The sequence below is a fragment of the Brachionichthys hirsutus genome, chromosome 18, assembly GCF_040956055.1.
Source record: "Brachionichthys hirsutus isolate HB-005 chromosome 18, CSIRO-AGI_Bhir_v1, whole genome shotgun sequence".
Classification (NCBI taxonomy): Eukaryota; Metazoa; Chordata; class Actinopteri; order Lophiiformes; family Brachionichthyidae; genus Brachionichthys; species Brachionichthys hirsutus.
In genome coordinates this window covers 5,273,909-5,299,219 of record NC_090914.1, presented here as the reverse complement: position 1 = coordinate 5,299,219, position 25,311 = coordinate 5,273,909, and the positions used below count along the sequence as shown (strand labels likewise).

General features: G+C 44.9%; 1 protein-coding gene across 1 annotated transcript; it reads left to right on the top strand.

Moving 5' to 3' along the window:
* Positions 1 to 293: 293 nt before the first annotated feature.
* On the top strand, positions 294 to 24,361 carry esrrb (estrogen-related receptor beta). Its single transcript, XM_068751560.1, has 6 exons — positions 294 to 703; positions 5,393 to 5,509; positions 12,218 to 12,328; positions 12,573 to 12,734; positions 21,116 to 21,385; positions 24,114 to 24,361. Exons 1-6 carry the CDS (start codon positions 307 to 309, stop codon positions 24,356 to 24,358), a joined length of 1,302 nt encoding a protein of 433 aa, XP_068607661.1. The 5' UTR covers positions 294 to 306; the 3' UTR covers positions 24,359 to 24,361.
* The last annotated feature ends 950 nt before the right edge of the window (positions 24,362 to 25,311 follow it).

Below are 25,311 nucleotides of genomic sequence, written 5' to 3'. Positions count from 1 at the left end.
AGTCTAACCTGAACTGTGCATAAAGGCTCATTTTACAGTGGGGCACTCACACGGGATTAATTAATTCAGTAAACTTTAACATGAAGTCTAATGAAGGATTTGTATTTTCATGAGTTGCTACACATTCAGGTATGCACAAAATGCCATTTGAGTATTTTGCTGAATATGTCTTCTCCCTGGATCATGATGAACGTAAACTCTCTGAAGACCCCTGCTAATCATCTTCCTATTCCTGTCCTTCCTTTCCCATCCCCCCCCCCCCCCCCCCCCCCCCTCCACATCGCTCTCACCAGGCTGCTAAATAGAATGGCTGTTGATGACCGGCACCTGCCCTCCAGCTGTGGGTCCTACATCAAGACGGAGCCGTCCAGTCCCTCCTCGGTCATCGACACGGTCAGCCACCACAGCCCCAGCGGCAACTCAGACGCCAGCGGCGGCTATGTCAGTGCCATGAACAGCCACTCTAACGGCCTGGACTCTCCACCTATGTTTACCCCCAGCGGGCTCGGGGCCGGCACATGCCGCAAACGCTATGACGACTGCTCCAGCACCATCATGGAGGACTCGTCCATAAAGTGCGAATACATGTTGAACTCACTTCCCAAGAGGCTGTGCCTGGTTTGTGGAGATATAGCCTCGGGGTATCACTATGGGGTGGCCTCTTGTGAGGCCTGCAAAGCCTTTTTTAAAAGGACAATACAAGGTATTTTTCTCCGCTCATCTCCCCGCTGACAAACACTCGACACAAATTACTTCCTCCCACGACACCACATCACCAGACAAAAAAGCACCCTCCAAACAAGACACCTTTGACCTCACAACGACACTGAAACATACTCAGTGTAAGCGTTTTACTCTCTAAAGAAATCACCGGCGTGTCAGCAATGGTTTGCTTCCTCCTCAGAGCAGCCGCCATTAGAAGTCTTTATTTTTTTTTGACATATAACAGTCTACCTATGACAAAAACACTGGACAAGGTTGGTTGTGTATGACATCATCAGGCAGAGGTCAGAGGTCGGACTTGGTGGTGTGGTGCGCCCAGCGGCCTTCACGGAGAGTCAGAGATCATACCTTATTCTAATTCTGTCATTGTTGTTTTTGTTTGTGTGTGCACGTGTATATTTGAGTGTCCAATTCTTTATTTATTTTTGTTGTTGTTTCTGGGAAGGGTAAGTGGGTGGGGGTCAAAGTGCGATTGGCTATCTGCAAAGGAAGATCTATCACGGCTTTTCATTAAAAATGCAAGGAAAGCCCCCCCCCCCCACACACACACACACACTGTGAAGCTGCCCCGTATTAATCAGAAAACAACCAGGCTGAGCTCTGTCGGTTTAGTATTTCAAAATTAATGCAGAAGACAAATGAAGTAAATTTGGGCTGATGATGAAATCAGACAATTTAGAGAGAAAAATTGGAGTGAAACAGATCGTTTATCCATTGATTTCAGTAAATTTTCATCAACTAATGATTGTCGGTGTTATATCAAGGGCAGACTGTCGGCCCAGAGGAGCGCTGTTGATTTTGGACCCCACAGCCCTATCAGCTTTAGACAGTTTATGTACCTTTATCAGGCAAACAAAAGCATTAGGCCAAATCCTCTTGTTTACCCACGCTGCCATCAGCAACTCTGTCTATTGACAAAAGATGAACGTTTTCTCTCAAGTAGCATCACTGGGTTTTTGTCCCCTCACTAAAAGGCCAATGACGACAACATTATGGAGCAGAATAGAGGTATCAGGGAAGAAACAGCCGTCTTACATGGAGCAATGGCCTAAACAATTAGGAGGAAGGTACATGAAGAAAAAAAAAAGAAAGCCCCTCAGTTTCCCCCCCCTCACTTTGCATTGTCGATGTGAAATCCCTCTCTTTCTCTTCTTGGAGGGCTGCCTGTAATGGAGCTAATCTGCCGTCGTTTGTCCGAGCCACAGGAGTTTTGTCAATAACAATCAGCGTTTGGAAAGTGTAATTAAGGCCGAGGCTTTTCATTACGAGGAAGGGGGGGGGCTGTCTCCAGGGACGGGCATGCCAATTAGAAACTCAGGCACGCGTCGCCGGGTAATTTCAGGGAAAGGAGGGGGGGGAAAAACCCAGGACTTCTTTAGATTGGAGAGGGACCCTGCTGCTCTTTCAGAGAAGAGGAGGAGAGGCTTAATGGCATAATAATCAGAGAGGGGTCCCGGGCATCGAAGCAGGAGGACGCAGGGATGTTTTCGGGGAGGTGAAATCCTACTGAAAAAGATGAAAGTAAACATGCAGGATTGCTGGAGGAAAATGGAGGCAGAAAATGGCAGGATGTTGAGCCCTTGAAAGGACGAGCGTGCCATTGATGAGAACTGATTAATTAAAGGAATAATGAGGCAGTCAAGGGTGGAGTGTGAGACGGCCCTCTCTAATGAGAGGAAAACAAAGGAGCTGTCTTTTACAGCTCTTATCACATTTTTCAGTAGCACCCAGGGCAAACAGCGTGCTGAGCTCATGTTAACCATGCATATGAGTTTCTCCATCGCCATCTGCCATTCTTGTGATAAAGCAGCTTTAAGAATGTTTTGTGCTTTTAAATGATATTAATACATGAATGTTAAGGTTATTCTATTTGGCATCTTTTAGGTTTGTGCACCAATTAAGACGATTATTTGCCGAGTCCGGTCCGTTGGACTGCTCTGTCTCCCACCGGTCACCTGATGCCTTTAGCTTTTCAACAAAAGCAGAAGAAAAATCCATCTTCTGTCACCTATTCATCCAGTGAAAAGCCGCTTGAACGCCTTCATGTTACATTAGTTTAGGCCAAGCCACCCTGGATCTCCATCCATCCCAGATAGACCCTTTTTCCTTACTGCTTCCTAATCATCCCCCCATTCCTGCAACTGATGTGCCCCACCAATCAAAAACATAAATCTCTTATTGAGCCGTGTTTTCTTCCCATTTTGAACTCAAGTGTAAAATTGCTTGAAACCCAACTGAACTCAGTGGCCTTCTTTTATATGAAGTAATAGACCTTGACAGTAAGCCTGTAAAAGTCAGTTTAGATTTTGATGAGGAATACCTGCCATTTTACTGTAATTTACTTACAAGACCTGACTTTCCCCTCTGTGCCCTGGCATGGGTCCTGAAAAGCCATAAAATAGATTGAGACAGATACTTATCAAGAGGAGAAGGAGGGAAATCTTTTTCTTCTGCCTTCACTCTATAATGTTATTGGTAACCATGCCATAACCTCTCCGAAGACAGATAAGCCTGATCCTGGCCTTTGGGTCAAAGCGATTCAAGCGAGTGTGCTTCATTTTTGAATGAATTGAACAATGACTGTACAAGTTAAGGTTTCCGAGCATCATTTCTGAATAGCAAGGGTTGCTGCAAATTATTTAATAGTTGTACCCCTTAGATTGAATTTACTTTAACCAACTCAATCTCTTTAAAGCGGGACTTACTGTATACCATACATGATGCCTAAAGCCCCCCCCCCCTCCTAAACACAAACTAAATTTCGAGATGAGCATTTAGTTAATCCTTATCTCTTCTCTGCACTGAGTTCTGAGGAGCTACCTAACGGAGCGTCAGACGTACAAAGGACGTCACCAGATGGGGGAAACAGTCCTGTGTTTGTTTCTGTTTCTGTGTGTTACATCGGAGATCTAACTCTACCGGGTGTGATTTGTGCATGTGTTGCCAGCACACAAAAGAGGGCAAGGCTGGACTTTATAGTCCATGCATGCTAACTCGCAAACATATCATGCATATGGGTCAATGTGCTGTTTTAGATGAAATGATGAAGCAAGTAAAGTTGGAAGGTTTGATCAGATTTGCAGTCAGAACACATTTTCTATGTGTTTAGTCCTTAATGCCCAGGCAGATTGCTGATTGCGTTGTGCGTAATGGGAAGGCAAATCAGCAATACCTTCATGAATTGATTCCAGTGTGGGGTGGCACTGATTGTCTCCTCCCAGCATATGGGAAATGGATAGGATTATTATGGTCTGGCTCTGCTATGACAACAGAGAAAACAGGCAGAGGAAAGACAATCAGAGCTCATCAGCCAATTCCTTCACACCTTTATTTACCCCAATCCCAAAGAGATGAGGGAAATTAGCATAATGATTTCTAACCCAGATATAAGGAGAAATTTCTAATTATTTATAACATCTTGGGACCCTCCACTTGATCTGTCCAATAATGTTAACATAATTGCATAAGTTGTCAAAGGATGTTGGCGGGCTAGTGGAGAACACTAGTGGAATATTACACGGCTTTCTGTTTGTACAACAATATGAATCGGAGCTGGGGAGTGGCCGCTTGGTGCCGAGATTCAAACCTGATGTGTTTGTGTGGCTTTTTGTTTGTCATTACAGTGAAAAAATTATACAGAATGAGTATTCTGTTTAAACAGAAAACATAATTGTTGTATTTTAGTGGATCAGCCAATGATACTGAAGTAGTTCTAATTACGTTTTGCTCCTCAACAATGTATTTACTGAGAAAAGAAATAATCTCTACCTTAAATGAAAAGTATATGGAAATACCAATGTCAAAAGATTGAATGCTGCCTGAAACGTTTTGCAAAATTAGATGATTCAAATTCCTCGGCTGGGATGACCATTATATTGCAACTCCTGAACACAGTAAAAGGCAGTGAAGAAGACAGAAATAAGGAATTGTCTCACATATCCTCCCCTTTCTTTTACTAATGGCAGGGTAGAGCAGAAGCGACTCTTGTGGCGCTAAGAAAGCCTTTTTCATTGCTCCGTCCTCAGACTCAGCAGCAATTGAATAATGCATGTGTCCTCTTTCCTGTACGCTATGTAAATAGTCAACAATTGCAGTAGTGGTAACAACAGGTTTGAGTCTGCAGAAGTATTATGTAAAGTGGTCAGGGGCAGCGTGTCTGGATTTCTAGCTTGCTATTGAGGTGGCGACAGGCCCCTCCGAGCACAGGGGGGGGGGGAACGGAACACGCTCAGAATTAATGAGACCAGTTTAGTGTTGGACCAGGGTGGCGTCTAGCGATGGTCCCTCAAGGACTATTGTAGTTTTACCGCCACCCCACACACCCACCCTTTACCTTTTAGGCCAGTTTTTCATCCTGCCGAGGATCTCAGTGGTGGAACGGTCTCACCGGAGAACCCACCGTACAGTGCAGAAATTGATTCTTGGGAATCCATATGATTACGTCCCACGCCAGGTTGGAAAAGGATGATTTATTAGAGACCATGTGCGAGCACAGAAGCGTACACAATACATCAATAGCAGCACTCAATTGACTCATGGGTTCTTTTTCCCCCCCCAACTCATGCATTTGAGTATTTCAACAAACATTTTGATTTCGATCATGTTCCATTAAGTCTCATTAAAGACCGATTTATCGTTGATGACCTTGTCTTATTTCCCTTTTCCTCAGGTAACATAGAATACAGCTGTCCTGCCACGAATGAGTGTGAGATCACAAAGCGGAGACGCAAGTCGTGTCAGGCTTGTCGCTTTATGAAATGCCTCAAAGTGGGGATGCTCAAAGAAGGTAAGAGAAGTAAGAACATTTTTTTATTATTCTCACACCCACAGAAGTGCACACTGTTTATTTCACAGTCTTCATGAAGCTTTCATGCAGTTCAGGAAAGCCCAATCAATGAAGGAAGGGAAATTGATCCAATCTTATTTTCAATTAGAATTTGTTTTTAATAATTGAGAAGAAATAATCACTTTTTCCACATTCTGTATTGCAATGATTGTTTTGTCATTAATCAAGTATGCACCCTTTTATATGCACATACATGTGTGATTCCGCCAACCTAAAAGTAATTGTTGAATGAATTAGCATCTCAATATAATCGTAGTCTTGCTTATGACCTACCATACAGGAAGGAAGCTGTTTCTGGATAAGCAAGTATTCCTCTTCTCCCAGCTGAGTGGGAGATGCATCGAGCACAGCTGGTTGGCCTTGACACCCATTCCCAGCCCCCTTTGCTACACGGCAGTAAATATTGTGCAGTTCAGACGGGGACAGAAATATGCTGAATAGGTTGATCCTGCTGTGTGAGTAATACAAATGTAAGAGTATTCCATCTGGAAAGGCTCAGGCCGATTCCCTGAGCACACACTGGCTCACTCTCAGCGCTCCCCACCATATTGATCCACTAAATGTTTTCCGAACATCTCGGCTCTCTTGCTGTGGGTAGTTTTTTTAACGTCACGCCAGCAGGGAATTCAGTCACAATTAAACGTACTTGCGTTGGATTTGTCTTGCTGGGGTCCCCCCCCCCCCGACCCCACCCCCTCCCATACCGTTGTGAGCGAGCCCTGCGAGACCCATGCAGAGGCTTGGCTGCTCTTCCTGAGGAGGGAGACCTATTCAGCATCGCATTAGTGGATCTCACCTGTGCCTCTGTCGCAATTGTTGGTTCACACACATGCACACGCACACACACACACACACACACACACACACACACACACACACTGTGTAACCCGTTTATCCTCCCATTGAAATCCTGTATGGATTTCTATACAGTAACAGAATCCCCTTGGAATGCATTGCAGCCAGATAAAGCCTCAGTGCCAGAAAGACAGAGTAATCGCATTACTATCTGATGAAAATTTTATGCCAGTATATCTTCTTGGCGAATAAGAGACTAAAAATATGGAACTGCGGCTATAAAAAAAAAAGGGTTACGCTCAAATATGCAGACTCTAATTCAGGTTCTAATGCACACTTCTGTGCATTCAGCACATTTGTAGGAAGAGAATGACCCGCCTCTTTACAAAGTGGTCGTCACCACATCAAAACTACTGTCACTGGCTTATCAAAGATCACACGTGTTGCCGTCGGTCGCTCGCAGGTCATTTGCTTTTACCACAATCATTATTATGAAACGTATTTGCCTCAGTTAACAGGAGATGTGAGGTGCATTCAAGGCCCAACCGTTGAAAGCGTTGCCCACGTGAGAAGGGAAGACACATTGTCTGTGTCAACTGTTAGCTCTCTGAAGCGGTCAGCTCAAAGCCACGCTCAGGCCCGGCCACCGCTCATAGGACTGAAGCTTACTTTCATTACTGGAGAAAGGTCACAATGCGTCTCAATGGAAAATCACCTAATTATAACGTCACAGCGCCACATCACGGTGCTGCATTGCAATGAATTAGGGACATCTTGGTAAAGCATAACAAGAGTCAGCATCTTCTGAGGGAATTAAAGTTTGTATTTTTAGTAATAAAATTCGCAGGATATCTGTATCGACTGCAACAGCTCGATCAGAACACTCCTCTTTGGAGGTGTGGTAAGCGGCCTAAGGAAGATCAGCGGTGTGATTACAGGAGACCGGACTAAACCCCGAGTCGAGTCGCTGTACTTTCTCTTGACTGTATAAAGCAGGAAGTGATCAATAGAAGAATCAAATGTCAGGGGCAACAGGTTTTTTTTCCTCTTTCTCTCTGATCAATGGAAACGGATCAGAGCTTAGAGCAGGAGCGAGGACAAGATACTATTGAGAGATTACATTGACGTCGTTCAGTGGAAGCTACTCTGCTCTACTCTCCCTCGCTCACTGAAGCTTATTCCTCTTCCACGCGTCACCTGTACAGAGAGAAGCTTTAATTCTGTGACGATGCATGTTTGCGTTTATCTGCATCAGACATGCTGAACAAAGCGTTTGCTTCTGCTGTGCGACAGGATGGAAGGCTTCGCGTGGCATCGTCAGAGAACAGTGTGACCATCATGAGCGAAGGAGCAAAGTGTGCACTGATGTTTATTGCTGGTTGACTGGCATGCAGACGAAGCAAAGAGACCGACAGTATCGCCACATTTCACTTATATGAAGTCCTACATACAGTGTATAAATCTGTGTTGTAGGCTGTCAATACCAGTAATGCAAATACAGTACTCACCTCAAGTAATGTGTTTGCATAAAACATATTGCCATTTGGAGCCAACTTGAGTGTTGCGTAATTCCCATCTGGTCTTTTCAATTAGCAGCACAAAGCAAGGATTTCAGCTTACAATGGATTGTGTAGCTAACCTGTAAATGGACTGTGCGACAAGAGTGTCAGTATTTCAGCTCCTGGGGTCAGCAGATGGGGTGGGGGCCAGTGTGCGACACATTTTCCATTACACTGCCTCATCACCACTTGTGATTAAAAATGCTGTGACACACTTGCAAGTATGCAAAGCTGGCAAAACGGGCCCTTTGAAATAGTGCTGACGGCAGTTTAGCGGAGCGGCTTCCTTGAAAGGCAAGGTTCACCAGGCCTTGCCATGTGGCCTTCTGATTTTTTCCCCAGCCAAAATAGGGACCTCCTAAGCTCCCCTTGGCATTGCCAACCATCCCAGACATCCTGACACTTTCCCCAGGGAGAGAGACCCAGAACAGGTGAGGGACTCAAAATAAGGGCCCCGAACATGGCTGGCCACACAAAGTGAGTGAAGACAGGCCCTTTTGTAGGAGTGTGCTCTGAAGGGGATTATTATTGTTTTTGGAGAGAAAGAAGAGCCTTAGGTCAGCTGGCCCCAGCCCCCACCCCGAGGCCTGCGCTAATCCGTGCACAAATGCCAACCGCCTTGGCCAAAAGCCCTTTCCCCCCGCACCCTGCTTTGAAGCGCTGACACCCGAGCGCACCCATTACCCTCGCTGCTGTACGCAGTGGCCCATAAAACGGTGAGATGACTTTGGATGAGGTGCTACTCATGGGGGCGATGGTGGCGCAGTGGTTGAGAGGGTTGCCCTATGATCGAGAGGTTGGCGGTTCGATCCCCGGCTCAGGCACACGTGTAGACTATCGTTGTGTCCTTCGGCAAGACACTTCACCCACACTGCCCGGGTGCATGCGCACGCTGTGACCAGCAGCAGAGTGTAACTGCTGTAAACCAAATCTACCTTCGGGTACCAATAAAGTCACCTTAACTCTCTTCACACATTTATAACACACCTACTATTTACTTTGGACCGAGCACAACAAACCAATCAGAGTCAGCCCACTTAAAGCTCCGGGTGCCGCCAAAGGGATATATGAACTTCGCGAAGGGCCCTATTAAGTCCTGGCCATAGCACCCGGCAGCATGAGTAAATGAATCTGTGTGGCTGCTCTTAATCACTCTCTCTTCCTCTGTGCCTATATTTGACCCTGTCGGACACTGACATGAGACAGGTTTGTGCCAAGCTTTAATTCCTGTCAGCATCTGTTAATTATTAGCTGACTGCTCTAATTAAAAGAGTCGCAATGCAGCTGCCCGGCAGGATCGGAGCTCACCGGGAGAGTCGGAAGAAATTGTAGAAAGGGGTGACATCATGTTTGAGAATGAGAGGAATTTTCCATCCCTACAGTATCAGTGGTATCGTCTCAGGTGAATGAAGAGAAAGGTTTCAAATATTTAAGCAGCAAGCAAATGGAAAAGTCTTTAAATCTTTCTTTGTATGTTACACATAACCAGGGGTCCCAAAACTACGGCCCGCGGGCCGGATCCGGCCCATTTCCACATTTGGCCTGGCCCCCTGAACAATACCAGAGACCCAAAATAAAATGTACTTATTTTCTTTTCCATACAACATGAGTAGCCTCCCTTTTATTTTTAATGATGGTCACATACGGCCAGAAAGTTAATGTTCCAATGTTCTGTAATATCAACTTATTACATAGTAATTACTTTGTAATAACAGGGCAGGTTTCCTCACCTCCACGGTGGCATGGTTGGCAGCATTGTTGAGGGGGGCAAAATGGCCCTGGTATCGAATCCCACTACGGGAATGAGATGGAGCAGGGGCGACAGGGTAGGTCCAGGGCACACCTGAGCGGAGTGGAGTGGACCAGTGGTCCAGTTCACTCCGCCCAGGTAAGGCCCTGGGCCTACCCTGCCGCCCCTACTCCACCCCCACTCCCACAGTTGGATGCGAACCCAGTTCCTCCGGCAGTAGACCGGTAACCCTACCGACTACGCCACCGTATAGGTGAGGAAACTTGAGGTATTCTCAGACCACAGCGTGTTGTTGTGTTGTACGGTGTTGTTATGTTGTACGGTGTTGCTATGTTGTTGTGTTGTTATGTTGTGCTTTTTCCTTTTGTGTTATGTGGAGTGGGCGTGTCTCAGACCAGGTGACGTCGTACTGGATTCAAAACCAGTGCCTCTGGTCTAAAGTCAACAATGCTACTGTCTATTTATCCTAGTGTTTGATGGGGTAACATCTAGGTGGTGCAGTGGGTAGTGCACTTGGCCCCCTGCTAGAAGATCCCGGGTTCGAAACCAAGGCGTGCAGCATTCGGGTTTTTTACAATAATTTGAGGTTTGTTGTTTGGTCCTCTGCAGCTGTATTGGATCAGCTGATTGATCCAGTCGTTCTTCGCCTCTGCACTTTGTGATAATGCTGGAGAGAGACTGAGTTTGGGTGTGAGAGGCATTGCGTGTGTGACACTCGATTCATGTCACTGTGTGTAGTTGTGATGGTGAGATGAAGCCTAAACCACAGCCTGCCTCCACATTCGGCCCCTAAATGTTTAGGCACCCCTGCCATCATCACACTTTTCCTGTACACATTGACCCCGGCCCTCCATCAGAGAAGGGAAAAGTGACGTGGCCCTCACAGGAAAAAGTTTGGGGACCCCTGCACATAACAATTAAATGTGTGCGTGTGTGTGTGTGTGTATGTGAAGTGCAGGTATTTGCCATCAGAACATTCCCTGGTGCTTTCTGAGAAGGATAGGGCTCTGTTGGGAATTGTGGGTAATTAGGTTAGTAGGTTGTCAGTGTCAGGAAATTGAAAAACAGTCCTAATCAGATTTGTGTTTCTTGGGAATCAAATAATTTATATAAGTAGAAGAAATCTCCATCCCACAGCCACATGATGATAAAGTTTACTGCTTCCGTCTTGCACAATGTGATTTTGCTTCCCTCACTGTTCACCGACTTCCAATCGCCATGCATGGGATACATCCAAACTCGTCCCCTGCAAGAGCACTTGCTGACGGGCAAATTGCATTAGGCTCATTTGCAGTGGCTACACAATGCCCAGGTTTGACACCGTCCTCCCTGTTATAAAGTGATGAAATCATCAAGGAAGTGCTCTGGCTGCGGGTGTTATCCGCTCAGAGGACACAAGCAGCTGACAAATTAACTCCTCCTCCTCCACCACAAGCATTTCATTGAGCCTTTACTCTTCTGCCTTTTAGCATTAAATTTGTTTGTGGGTTACATTATGCATACGAGGTAAATTGAAGGGAATCTCCCTCTTGAAAGGATTAAGATATCAGAGACATTGAGGCTGCGCTGCTGCAGCAGTGCCCTGGGTTGAATGTGGAAATGCAGGATATAAATGTCTGCATACAATTGTATTAAACAACCAAATACATGCCTGGAGGTGTCAAATAAATAGAAGTGCAAACGTGACACATTCTAACTATGTTGAAAATTAATACAATAGAAAAGACATCCGAATGGAGACATTCTTATCAAATAATGAGATAATAAATAACTTATGTTACGACGAGGCCGGTTTGACATTTACAGTATCAGTGTGCAACCCGGCCCCCTAGTTGTGGCTGGGGGTGATAAGGCCTCTGTTACTCCAGTGAAAGAGGGGAGAATAAGGGTCTTTTATGGGAAAGCAATACCCAGTTATCTATCCGCGGTATGACAGTGGAGGTTTCGTGCAGTGTGTGTGGGACTGTGTCTTCGCTTCTAGGCTGGTAAAGTTTATTTTTCGCGATATCAGAGAGCACACACCTGAGCTTCCACTCAAGCAAAGAGGTATGTAGTCAGCAGCTAATCAGTATGCAGTCTGCCTCGCCCCAAAAGCTAAATAATTAGAGGCCAGTCTGTGAGATCATTGACCCTGCGTTAAATATTCATATGTTTAGACCTGCTCTGGGCTCAGCTGTGTCACAGTAGACCAGCCAGAATGGACCACATATGGGAAGGCAGCCTTGCATCTGACACACACACATGCAAGCACACACACACACACACACACACACACACACACACACACACACACACACACAATCATGCAAATCACACAGGGATGCACACATGCAGACACACAATTATGCCACTCTACAGCCTTTTAGCATGCTTAAATATAAGAACCAGTATGCACGCTATTACTTTGCTCATAATCGGTTAGGGTGTAATTTAGGCCCTTGTCCTACTTTTTTTGTTCAAGGTCTGTTTGATATGGCGAATTTGCATGCATTTGAAAAGATTCATTCCCTCCATGTCATGTCCTTCCTGTCGCTTCTACCCCAGGGGTTCGTCTGGACCGTGTGCGCGGGGGCAGACAGAAGTACAAGCGGAGGTTGGACTCAGAAAACAACCCTTACCTGGGCTTGACGCTGCCCCCTCCAACTAAAAAGCCTCGTGAGTACTGCTCCGCCGTTAACCCATTGTCTCCCTACCCATCTCACTCAAACACCCGTTATCTGCATAATGAAAAAGAGGAACGAGACTGTGAAAGCCAAACAACCAGTCTACCTCGTGTTACTAGTTCACCAATGTTTATCAGCGCGACACACCTTTACGCCTCTCTGAGCTTTGCAGTGAAATGACCTTTGACCTTTGCTATGCTTTGACACACCCCACTTCCTTCCTCCTCCATCCTCAGTGACAAAGATAGTGTCTCACCTTCTGGTGGCGGAGCCAGAGAAGATCTATGCCATGCCTGACCCCACCATGCCAGAGAGCGACATCAAGGCTCTGACCACGCTGTGCGATCTGGCTGACCGCGAGCTGGTTGTCATCATTGGTTGGGCCAAGCACATCCCAGGTATAAAAGCCATTATTTTTGCTACCTTTTATTTCTTTAACCTGTCTGCTCTGTCTTTTTAAGTCCAATATTTGTTTTGTCTCAAACAAAGTCTAAGAGTTCAACCCCTCCCACTTGGTTAAATATCTGGAACTTATCTCTTGGGTAAGAGGCGAAATGTATTCAAACTTTTCCGACAAGTCCACAACTTAACTTTTTTAACACAGAGATCTAAGAATAAACAATAACGCACATGAAAATAGCTCATTATTTTTTTTTGCAGCTCATACAGCCTGGAAGATGGATGGGGTGCGGGATGGATAAAACCTTTTAAATAAAAAATTATACGGCGGGCATCTAAAGCCCCTGCATTAAAATAAAGAGTGGGATAAAAACCCAACGCAAGTGTTCTGTATGTTTTAATCACCAAGATTTGTAACTAAGTCAAGGCACTGCCCAATTAAACAAGCCACCATTTCACACATAGACACACGTATATGCACACACAAACCCACACAAGCACACATGCATTGAATTATTGATGAGCATAATCATGTTTCTTCCTTGCCCCATAGGCATTTTGATAGACGAGGTGTTAGGTTAAAAGACGCTGTTGAATTAAGGATACAGCATCTCCCGTCAGCAGAGATTTTGCTTCCTTCAAGAGTTTCCCTCTGATTTTGACAGAGAACACATTCTTTAGCTGCTTTTTTTTTTTGCAAGCCAGGCAGATTCTTTTTGATCTTGACCTTGACCCTCTCATAACTATAACATTACGGTGCTGAAGGCACAGAGGGCCAAACAAACTAAATGGTCATGTCCCTCGGCGCCGCGGCACCTCCATAACCTCTTCTTCTCATCAGCATAACTTGGACAGGCTCGGAGATGCATGCAGCATGCAGGAAATGTGCAACATCGCTACAGTACTGATCCACACACACATAGATTAATCTTAACAAGTGCATTTGCATCATATCATTTAATTCAAAAGATATAATTCCATACCATAACCATGTTTCAAAAGGTGCGTTCATCAGCTGTGCTGGGTGCACTCCGCCTGACCTAGACAGGTGCATTTTGCACCGAAAAGGTATTAGAGCTCTTCTCAGAAGGCGCGGTATTAATCAGGTACAGATCTGATAGTAATGAGATTAGAGATGGATATGCTTTCATCCCTGGCCTGAACTGTTTGGATCAGTCCACGCCAGCTCTGCATGGTCAGCACGCTGATAGTTTAGCAAGGAGCTTAGTCGGGACTAGAGCACAACTGACCTGATAACACACTCTCATCGTTGTGACCCAAAATTTACACCGCCGATGCAGACATGAGACAGAAATGAAAACCTTCTGCTGGCGGATGGAGGCACCACTCATTTGGTTTTACCAGAATGCTAAAGAAGGTGTATCTATCATTGTTTTGTTTTTGTTTTTTGACTCAAAAAGTCTATTAATAAATAATATTTCACAGGTTACCTGAGGCATCTGAGTAACCTGAAGCAACTAACTAATTATTCTTTTAACACAATATAATATAATAATATACACTCATTTTTAAAGGCTTTATTTCCTAGAGCCATTTTAATGTTTGTACACGTCTAATCAGATTTTGTGTGTCATATTGTTGACGCCCTGTTAATCAGATTACACTAACACACATTGTGCAGTACATAGTTTCATAACGTTAATGGGATTTGCACCTCCAATTGCGACAGAGGACTCATCATTCCAAATATGTCGATAATGATCATTTAACCCAAAACCTGTAGTAAGCCCGGGAGTGAACAGATGCACTCGACATGCACCTGTAAGAAGATTACTCTGATATACTTCTGCATAATGCATTGGATTATGGTCAGCCTTTTGTTTAATTATTATTATAAAAAAATTGCTTTTAGATTGAAAGGGCAGTTTGACTGGATAAAGACTTCTGCTTAGCATGAGTGGTTGGTCCATGGATGTCTCTATGGTGGTGTCTGCATTAGGACACTAGATGTCCTCTGGCCATGAAATGGCTGCATAATTGAGTTGTACACGGCTGAACCTGATCAGAGACGGTTCACTGGCTGAGCGAGACTCCATGCAACAACTGCACCCCAGGGTAGCCTACCATGCTCGGTGCCTACAGTATTTCTCCATTATTTCACGGGCCGAAAAAAAAAATGCTCATGTATCCTGATAGATTTCTGCAGCCTTCGGCAATGGAGTTAAGAAGATTAACAGTTCATTATGAAGTAGACCACATTGATTAGGCCATTGACAGATGGGCTAATAAGTAAAGCCCAAATGTAACAATTTAAATGTCGTGCAAATTGGCACTTACCTTCCCTCAATTGATTTTTAATTTGCACTATTCTCAGCGAACATTTGAATATGCCTTTGCAGAGCAGCGTAATGTGGAGTGGAGCGACCCTATCGAGTTTTAATATGAAGTACGCCTGGATCATATCAAAGCTTTATTATTAGCCTGGCAGGGTCCAATGTCTACTTTGCCATTATGCACACCATGAAAGGTCAGTTTACATACAGGAAGTACTTTCCAGTTTTGCCACAATTTTCAGTAAAGTAATCAATCGCAATCAGGTGCACTTGCTACCATGATTTAATCGGATTGACATTGAAGGCGTGTGTCACGTTATATCAGAAGCCTTTAACAGTTTTGGCATCACCAGACTGCAGCCTTTCCCTCATTATGATCTGCTTTTGATTTGATTCATTGATGGCTGAGGATCTTTTGGACGCTATAGTGTCACTACTCCAAACAGCACCATGGAGCAGGGTGGAGCAGGGCTGTTGCCTGGGGTTGCTAGGGTTAGTAGTGTTAGGTGGATGCTGACAGATGGCTTGTTGCTCCTAAGGTGCTAGCAGCCTTTGACACACATAGCGGTCCACTGTCTACCCCTCTGGCCTATTTCTGTACCATGAAGCTACATTTTACTCTGTCCAAGAGCTTTATGGAAGAACTTTGTAAACTGACAGCGTCAAAATGCTCCAAACCTGTTTACCACTTTGACATTGATGCTTTCTGCAGGGGCAACAGGATGCCAGTTTGACCCCTGTGGCCTCATGCCATCCTGAATCCTTTCATGTTATGAATGATATTTGTCCATGTGTAAAAAAACAAAACAAAATGCCATACACGCTGCTTATACAAGGGTTGGTGGTGTTTGTCTGCTTCCATCTCATCTTCCCAGAATCCTTTCAGCTGGGAATTCTCCAGAGGGTTAGGGGCCAAGCAAACATTGACTCTCTGCTGCTGCTGCTTTGCTCCTACACAATAAAACATATTTTTGCTCTGGCATGTCACCACTAGAATGTAAACTATGCAAGCAGCATGCAGAACATGTGTCTTCAAATCATTCCAGTTTTATTTTACTGTAAAACGAAAAACATGCCCGTCTCGTGCGTAATTGCATCTTTCAGTATTAGAGTCAAACCAGATTAATCTGATGAAATTGTCTTGTTCGCATTGTTCTATTCATTACTGGCGTTTTGGGAATATTCATCATCTGTGCTTTATTGGATTCCAGCTCATCAGCTCTGGATTTGACAGACAACCAAACCGCCTGGCGTGTTAGTTGTTAACATGGATGCAGTGATGTTAAAAGAGATCACGCCTCTTGTATGTTGTCGTGTTTGTGTCAGCTCAACCCTCCAGCATAATCAACCTCCCTACTACCCATCAGCCCACCCTCCTCCAGCCCCCTCTGGGCCCCGTGTTTTCTCTTTGCCATTAAATTGTGAAATCTACTTACTGTGTTGCCAGCCTGATCCCACTCAAGCTGCGTAATCTCCTTGTAATAGAGTGTGAATACTGCCCTGCAATAAATCAGCACCTCATCAGTGCACTTTATTAAATATACACACCAACAGACAGCTCTTAGTATATTCAATTTACCTTCTGACGTAGGCTTCAACACAGGAGATAAAGATAGATTGAGCAATCAGGTGGATGCTGAGGCCTGAAACTAGTCAGGGGAGTGGGAAGAAGCTGCATGGAGATTGAGATGGGGGGGGGGGGGGGCATTTGGTGGCAGTCAGCAGGATGCAAGGACAGAAGAGGTTTACATCTGACAGCCACGCTGGGGAGGGCTTTGTTGCTTTAGTGCCACACTTGAGCAGGTACATCCAGCATCATAGTTATGCGTGTGCAATTATCGCTAAGTTGAATATGTATCAGACCAAGTGTCTGATATAGAAGTATCAATGTGAGGCTTTGCTTTATATTTAACAGAGCATGTTCTGCAGGAAATCTTAAATGCTGATGCGCCTTTAAGTGAGCGTCAGCAGAGCGCCATCCCTCATTAAGCAATGTTGCTTGATGGCAGCAGAGATAAATTATGTGTAATTACGGCAATGATTAAAGCCTGATTCGTCCTGGTCTTTCGGGCTATGCTGATATATGCAAAATAAGTATTTGACAGTGGGACCCAGGGGAGGTCTAAAGACTCCTCCGTTAGGGTCATTAGGTCGTGGGGTGCAGATTAAAACAAGGGGATTACTGTATTTAACGTTCTCCAACCTCGTAACGTTCACAGGCTATGGGTCAAATCGCCCATTACCCAGCTACTTACCAGGGATAATGGGCCGGTTATCATGTTGAAAGAAGGAGATAGCTGGCTCTCCTGAAAGTCAGCACCAGAGTTTGGCGGGGGGGGGGGGGGGGGGGGGGGGGGCAATATTAATTTTCAGTCGCCAACCTCTTTATCACTGTCAGTCTACTTTGTGTTGACGTGATATTGTCCAATACAAAAACAGGAATTGTGTCATCAAATCAGTGTCCGGGGAAAGCTTGCAGCAAACTGAGCTGCTTATGTTGTGCATGTCGCTGGACTTCAGGTCACTGATTTATGTCGAGCAAGGCAATTTATTACAGAGCTGATATTGATTGGGTTCTCCTGATGCTGCCATTCAAATGCAGAAGGAATCATGGTTGGCAGCTGCATACACACACACGCACACGCACACGCGCACGCACGCACCCTAGTATGAAGCTGCACCGTGCTGGTTATTCATCTTATATTGTCGAATGTTACTCTGTCAGATCAAATTAATCTATACAAATCAGAGGCACCAACATTTTCCCTCCTGTCCCCGTATTTTTTAAACTGCCATCTAAAATAAAAAGCTTTGATAGAAAATAAGCTCAAAGCAGACTGATCATTCATCTCAGATTGAGGTGAAGAAGAAGAAGAAGTACTTAACCCCCGGGGTCCCGTTAGGGGCAGTTTTACTCCAACTGGAGCCCAGAGAGTACTTGACTTGGCTGAGGTGAGTTTGCCGCTGGGCAGGAGTCTTCGGGGTCTGCTTGTCCTTCTGATATCTAGCCATGATAGATCAGGCCTTGTCCAGCCAGAATTACTCTCTTTCCTCTTTCTGTCTCCCTCCTCCTCTTCTCCTCATGCTCTGCTCCCCTTTCGCTCACTGCCTTTGCTCTCTTTCTGTCCTCCTTATCTCTCCTCGCTGTTCCATATCTTTTATCCTCCATTTCTCTCCCTCACTCTTGCAGGCTTCCCCCCCCCTCCTCCCTCCCTCTATCGGCTGTGTTGTCTGATTGAGGGTGAGTTACGAGGCGGCTGCAGCTGGAGGGGTCCGCCGTGCCTCGTAATTACATCTCTTTTTATTACCCGCGCTAATGGCCCTCAGGGAGAGGGAAACAATAATAAATTAATAGAATATGAACTCCAGCTCAACAGAAATCTTCAGCATTTCATTTTGGGCCGTTCCGTGCTTCAGTTTATGAAACGATGGTCTGAATAATCCCTGCAAGCAGTTTGAAGCAGCCGTCTGTGGGTTTGGGCTGCCCCCTCCTGCCCACAGCCGAGGGCTTTTGGGGGAGATAACATAAGCGATGATGGTTTTTGTTTTTGTTTCTGGTCTTTAGTGGTTGAGTTTTCACCCTTTGAGCCATGAATGATGGGAGGCTGATGAATTCAACCCCCAGAATAACCAAGGGATTATCCCAGCAGTCAGGTTTTTACCAGTAGCAGGGAAATCTGTGTCCTTGCACAACAATAGGCTATATATATATATATATTTATGTATTTATTTATTTTTAATGAAAGTTAAAATCTCATGTGGTTGCTTAAGTCAAAGTAACCAAAGGAAAAACTGCATTCTTATTATGTCAATATTTCTGGCCACAAAGTCCTTCATATAGAAATGTGACGGCGCAGGAACAGGCCCTTCAAGCGTGTAGACGCTGCACTCTGATTTGGTCAATATTGTGTTATGTTTGGTCAAACCCCGCCAAGGCATCGGGCTGGAAATGAAGATGTAAATATTGATATTTCATTAGAGGAAATCACCCACTCCGACGGCTCTTAACCGGGCCAACTTCAGAGCGCGGTGGCCAGAGCGCGGCGTGACCCGCGGAGTCGGGAAGTCACTTCATTACTCGATTAAATTGAGTGGAAAAAGACGAGGCAACGACACAAGATCCCATTTGGAGTGATAATTTAGGCCCTGAAGAGAAGGGATGGAGCAGGGGCGGGAAAACACAACCTCTCCATCTCACAGCAATGGATTAAATTCAAGGACTTTTAGCGTCAAAGGTAATTGCAGGCTGCTGGGCTGCATGTGTGCATGTGGCTGAGAGGTGTCTGTTGTATCGAAACTCTAAAACCTCTCCCACAAGCCTGGAAAAAAGGCCTTCACACAAGCTGTCACATTGGGAGCAGCGCTTTATTTCCGCTTCAGTCCTTCTTGGCATTAAAAGGCTAGACAAAGCCTTTCCTGTGATTGTGATGCCAACCTGATGCGGCAATCAGGAGTGCGTCCACGGTCCGTCCAACATAATGGCCACGTATGCAGACAAGGAAATAACACAAGACAGATTTTAAGATGCACTCTGGATGTGTGTAATGGCACGAGCCTTTATAAAATATGGCTTATTGCCTCCACTGATAATAGTCAAGTGTTTGAAGTGCTTTTGGCACTTTGCTTTGTTGTGTCTAATTTGAGCTCTTCAGACCTCTGATCGGTCCGGCTGGGCACCAGCACCTTTCTGTTAGCACTCTATTCTGCTGACTATTGATTCCCCTTCAAAATGTGAAGGCCCTCACATTCTGATCACAATCTGTTAATTAATGTATCCTCCAGTTCTTCCCCTGCAGTGGTCATCACCACGATAAGGGAAATTGAACGCTCAGGTACTACTCTCTCTTTTCTCTCTGCCTCTCTCCCTCCATGCTGTTTCTTTTTTCACTTTCTCACACACTTGTTCCTCACACTCGTGAGTGTGTGTGTGAGTGTTTGAGAGAGAGTGTTCAGGGTTTCCTATAGCAGGAGGCGATAAACATCAGGTTGGTGGTGGCTGCACCTCAATGAGAGCATTTATATTTCAGAGGAAATGTTAGGCATTAGGTGTAGTGAGCGCCGTGGTCAATACTGTAATCTGGTGCCTTTTAATCAGGGGCGGAGCCGAAGACCCTAATAAGTGTCAGGATGGCTGCCGGCTGGCGCAGTGTGCAGGAGGAGGGTGGGTGGGTGGGAGATGGAGGAGAAATAGTCCAGTGTTTTTGTCTGTGAGGGGCTGCTGGAGAGGAGATGGGTATATGCTCTTCGTTCGCGTTTTGCCTTTGACGTCTTTAGCGTGTTTGAGTTTCTCACAGCTCATCTTTTTGGGGATCTAGCAGTTTGCTTTATTTAATGTTCTGTACCGAGCATATGTAGGCACGCCGAGGGAGAGTCGGCAGCGGCGTGACGTTCCAGAGTTCATCAGCTCCTCCAGCTGCCGGAGTTAAAGCGGGCCTCCAGGCTAGACTTGAACCATGTGACCCCCTGCCGTGTTTATATGCGCGCATTTCTGTCCATGCATTTAGACAAGAGGACATATAGATAAAGGTCTCGTGATCCACAAGTTCACGAGTAACTCCTTTTGTTTTCCTGGTTCATGGTTGACAGTCTTGTGTATCTGCGCTTGGTCGCTTGCGCGTCGTCATCGCTTCCTCCAGCAACATTGTGCATGTCACGTCCTCAACCCCTCCAAATGAGAATGGGTGTTAGTGCTAATCCCCCTCACCCCAATGGAAGTGTGACAGGACACATGAGGTAACCACGTGGCTTTGTGCATCCTGGACAAATTACTGTCCTCACTTACAGTAAAGCCCACTTCAAAGAAGACCTTCCACTGCGTCTTTAAAATTAAACCCCACTTGTTGACATGTGCCGTGATGCGCTACCGGTGCTTTATCGTGTTTAGTTACCGTACCTGCTGTCTGTTATTTTGATCATCTATAATTTAAAGAAGACTTTGGGAAGACTTCGTGGTGAATCGTTGAAAAGGTTCAGAGATATTTTTAATAATTTTTATATATATATAAAAATTATTAAAAAAATAAAATAAATGTGGATAGAAATGCATAAAGACAGGTAAATGTTTTATTTCCCCTCTGTCCTTGCAGGCTTCTCTTCCCTCTCCCTGGGAGATCAGATGAGTTTACTGCAGAGCGCTTGGATGGAGATCCTTATCCTCAGCATTGTTTTCCGCTCGCTTCCGTACGAGGACGAGCTTGTGTACGCCGAGGACTACATCATGGATGAGGAGCACTCCCGGCTGACCGGCCTGCTGGACCTGTATGTCTCCATCCTGCAGCTGGTCCGCAAATGCAAGAAGCTCAAAGTGGAGAAGGAGGAGTTTGTCACCCTCAAGGCTATCGCTCTTGCCAACTCAGGTGAGCTGTCCTCAGCACCCTGGCGTTTCATCAGTAAGAGTCAGGTGCGATTAAAAAAAAAAAATTAAATGTAAACGAACGTGCATTTAAATGAAAAGTGATTTATCTTAAACACTGAATCAGGGAAAACTACAAATGAATTCCTGATATAAAGTACTTTAAGTGTCATGTTAAAAACTGTGTTGTTACTGTTAAAGCATCTGAAATATTACTGTTGCGCTCATATAGCAAAAGTCTACTTGACCACAGATGAAATGATTGGTTATGTAGATTTCATTTTTATAATTTATAATGTTTCGTACTACATTATAATTTAAAATACACATTTCCCTATTATATTTTTCAAATGAATGATTTTTCTATTCGGTGAAATAAAAAATAAAACTCAGAAATAAATACTGTAAAATTAAAGTCAAGAAAAGGTAATAATAAGCGATGCCTTTTGATATAACATTTATTTGTTTTTCTACCAAAACAACAAATGTATTTTTATTAATTGTTTGTCTAATATACAAAAAGTGATAATAAACCAAGGCTTTACATTAAATGTTCGACCTTCTTGGTGTTTCAGGCAGTATAATATGGAAGCCGTTGTCCAGCACGGTTTCAGAATTGAAATTTCAGGGTGAGTTTCAGGAGTTTTTCAGTGTAACCTTTAGTTTGGACTGTGAGATGGAGAGATGGAAATAAGATAAGGCCACTGTGAGAGATAGAGGCATGGAGGACGGAGCGTTTTTAATTGAACCCCTTCCATGTTGTGGTATTTCTCCACTGCTCCCTCTCCCCTCTCTTTCCCTATCTCCATAACAGTAGCTCCAGGCCACAGCAGCCACGGGAGATAAATTTAGCATTTCATTAGGAGCACAGGGGCTGTCAATAAAATGTGTTAAGTCGAATGGAATGAGTATCAGGGAGTGATAGACCTCGTTTGTTCCAATGCCGAGATGGCACGCCGCTATTGACAGGCTCCTTTTGAGAAGGCAGGGCCAGCCCCTCTCTGATCAATGCAGGCCTGGGTCACCGGGCTGCTTGCATTGTTTTGTGTGAGGCTGAAAAATGAAAATGCTGATGGTGGACCTTTGCTTTCAGACAGCAGCGCTTTAGTAGGGAGGCAGGGTGTGTGGGTGAGAGGAGAGATGGGGGTCGAGCAGCAATGAGGAGCCGGCGGAGGAGGGTGTCCTGAATGTTGGAACAAAGTCTCTGGGAGATCACTCTCCTGGGAGCCCCTCTGTCTGACAGCTGTGAAAATTCATAGCGATTGATTTTGCAATTAGCAGTTTATCAATCGGATCGACGTGGGCTCTCTGATGGATTGCGGGGAAATTGTTTCTTCAAAGTTTTTTTTTTTTTTTAAGTCTACCCCCCCCCCCCCCCTCCAACGATAACAGGCTGTGCTTTCCTGTCCAGCTGTAGACATCTTTATCCCCCTTTATTCCCTTCTCTCCCCGCAAAACATTAAATCAGTCAGTTCAAAGCAGGTATTCTGCTATATTGTGCATGTGTTTACGAGTGTGGAAAAATACAACAGAAAACCCCGGTTTGATTTGTAAAAATGCAGCTTGTCCGATCGTGAATCCAGCCACCGTGAAATGAACAAGAGCTAATTACGTCAAACCACAGATCTCATCTGAGATTGTTCTTTTCTTTTTTTTTAATCTTTTGTTCTTCCGACCATCTCCTCTCACCTCCCTCTCTTCCTCATTCACTTGACAAAACGACCTACTTCATTTTACCACTGTGGATTTGAAAACCATCAGGGTGAGAAATGTCTCAAGGTCTTGGGAATACAGTTGTTCCAGTCAATGAATTTGGGGCGAAGTCTGAAATCTGTTTTGCCTTTTATTGTCCCGAGTGGTAAAATATGCACCGCCAAGGTGAGAAGAGTCAGCCAGCCAATGACACGCTGCCTCCAGAGTGCCAGACAACCAGTTAACCAGTGAGAGAAACCGCGAACCCTGACCGTCCCTGAGAGAGGCTGGAAGATAGAGACGGCGATGGAGATGAGAATGAGAGGGGACCGCTGTAACATGATGTACAGTAGGATCGGTGAAAAATGGTGGCAGCGTAGCGAAACCTTATAGGAGGAACACCGGAGATGATGCAGACTGAAACTGTACCCGTCTCAAGAACGGGTCGGGAGACGGGCGAGCTGAAGCTGAGAGGGGCACAGTTTGGTTTTTTTTCTGGACAAGATAGCAAACCGAACCTTTTAAAATATCCGGGAAATACATCAAACATTTACAGGAGAAAGGCCCATTATGATAACTGGTTTGTTGTTACACCTGGCAATAAAAAGAAAACTCTTCAAGAGAGGAGGGAACAAATTAATTGAAAGGAAGTGTTTGGTTCATTTCAGGCTTGTTATGGTGTCCAATTCTCTAATGGAGCCCCCCCCCCCTTTTTCTTTTGTTCTTCAAAAACAATCTGTCCTGTGGAACGCTGGAGGTGTTTAATGTGCACTGACGCCACAAAGAGTGGGCGCTGCTCCGGCCATTGCTACTGGAGGATAACATTGATTTTCAATCTCGTCGGTCAAGAGCGACATGAATGCCCAGTGAAGAATACATTTATAAATAAGCAGATAAATCAAATACAGCAAAAGATTTTTTTTCATTATATATTCTTTATTCAATTTAGTTTTAGAAGAAACCATTTCACATTTTTTGCTATTTTTATCTTTGTAATCCCACAAGCCTTCATGCTCCTTCCTCTGCTCTCGTCCCATCAGACTCCATGCACATAGAGGACATGGAGGCGGTCCAGAAGCTTCAGGACGCTCTCCACGAGGCCCTGCAGGACTACGAGAGCAGCCAGCACCAGGAGGACCCACGGCGGGCGGGCAAGCTGCTCATGACCTTGCCCCTGCTGCGGCAGACGGCCACCAAGGCAGTGCAGCACTTTTACAGCATTAAGGTGCAGGGAAAAGTGCCCATGCACAAACTCTTCCTGGAGATGCTGGAGGCAAAGGTCTGATTGGAGGGTGACTGGTTGGCCATGTCAACGGCGGGAGGTCTGTAATAGTAAAAGAGGAAGTGACTTGAACCAATGCTGAGGGTCCCCCCCCCCGGAGAAGGAGTCCCCCAGCTGACTGTGCTAGGAAGAACAGAGACTGACCTCACAATCCTCCTCCTGGATAGCGGGACATGAAAAAAGAAAAAGAACACATTCAAAAACTTGGTTATTAGTATAAATATAAAAATGATGCAGATTAATTTAAAATATATAAGAAATACTATGTACAGTAATACTTTTTGGGGTTTTGTTAATTGTCAATAGTCCTGCTGTATATTAAGAGGGACTCTTCTGCCCTTCAGCATCTTCAGAATAAGTAGTTGCCAGATCTTGCTGACAAGATAAAGAGGTTTCTTTTTTTTTCATAAAACTTCAAGTTCTTTAAATTTGTTCTGAAGACAACAGAGGTGTCAACAACCACAAACACGCCCACCTCTCTCACAGTCGTGTTTCTGCCTTGGACTCGACCACACGTGTATATATTTATTATTGGAAGACTGAGTGTACAGTTCAAAGTCTAGTGACCTTGGTGGCTATTTTCTCTTGTTCTCCTGGAAAAAAAAAGAAGAAGTAAAATTGTTACTTAAATGTGAACTCTTATAATTTTAAATGTACATGGATATACCTCTCGAGAGCAGTACGCCGTGTGATCTCCGTGGATCTGTCTCAGACTGGAAGACCTGCTGGTCCTATTTTTATCCATTCTAGCATAGACAGGTACAAGTAGTCCTCTTATTGTGTAGTAACTCAGCAATAAAGGGAGCAGTGGGGAAGCCAGGCTTAATCTCTTATCTTTCGTGTGCTTTTAAATGCTGCTCTCGCTAGAAGGCCTTTGTGTCTCAGTCCCACCCGTTGAACACACCACTGCATCGCCGTTGCGCACCAGTACTCCTCCCCCCATGCACCGGTTTGTG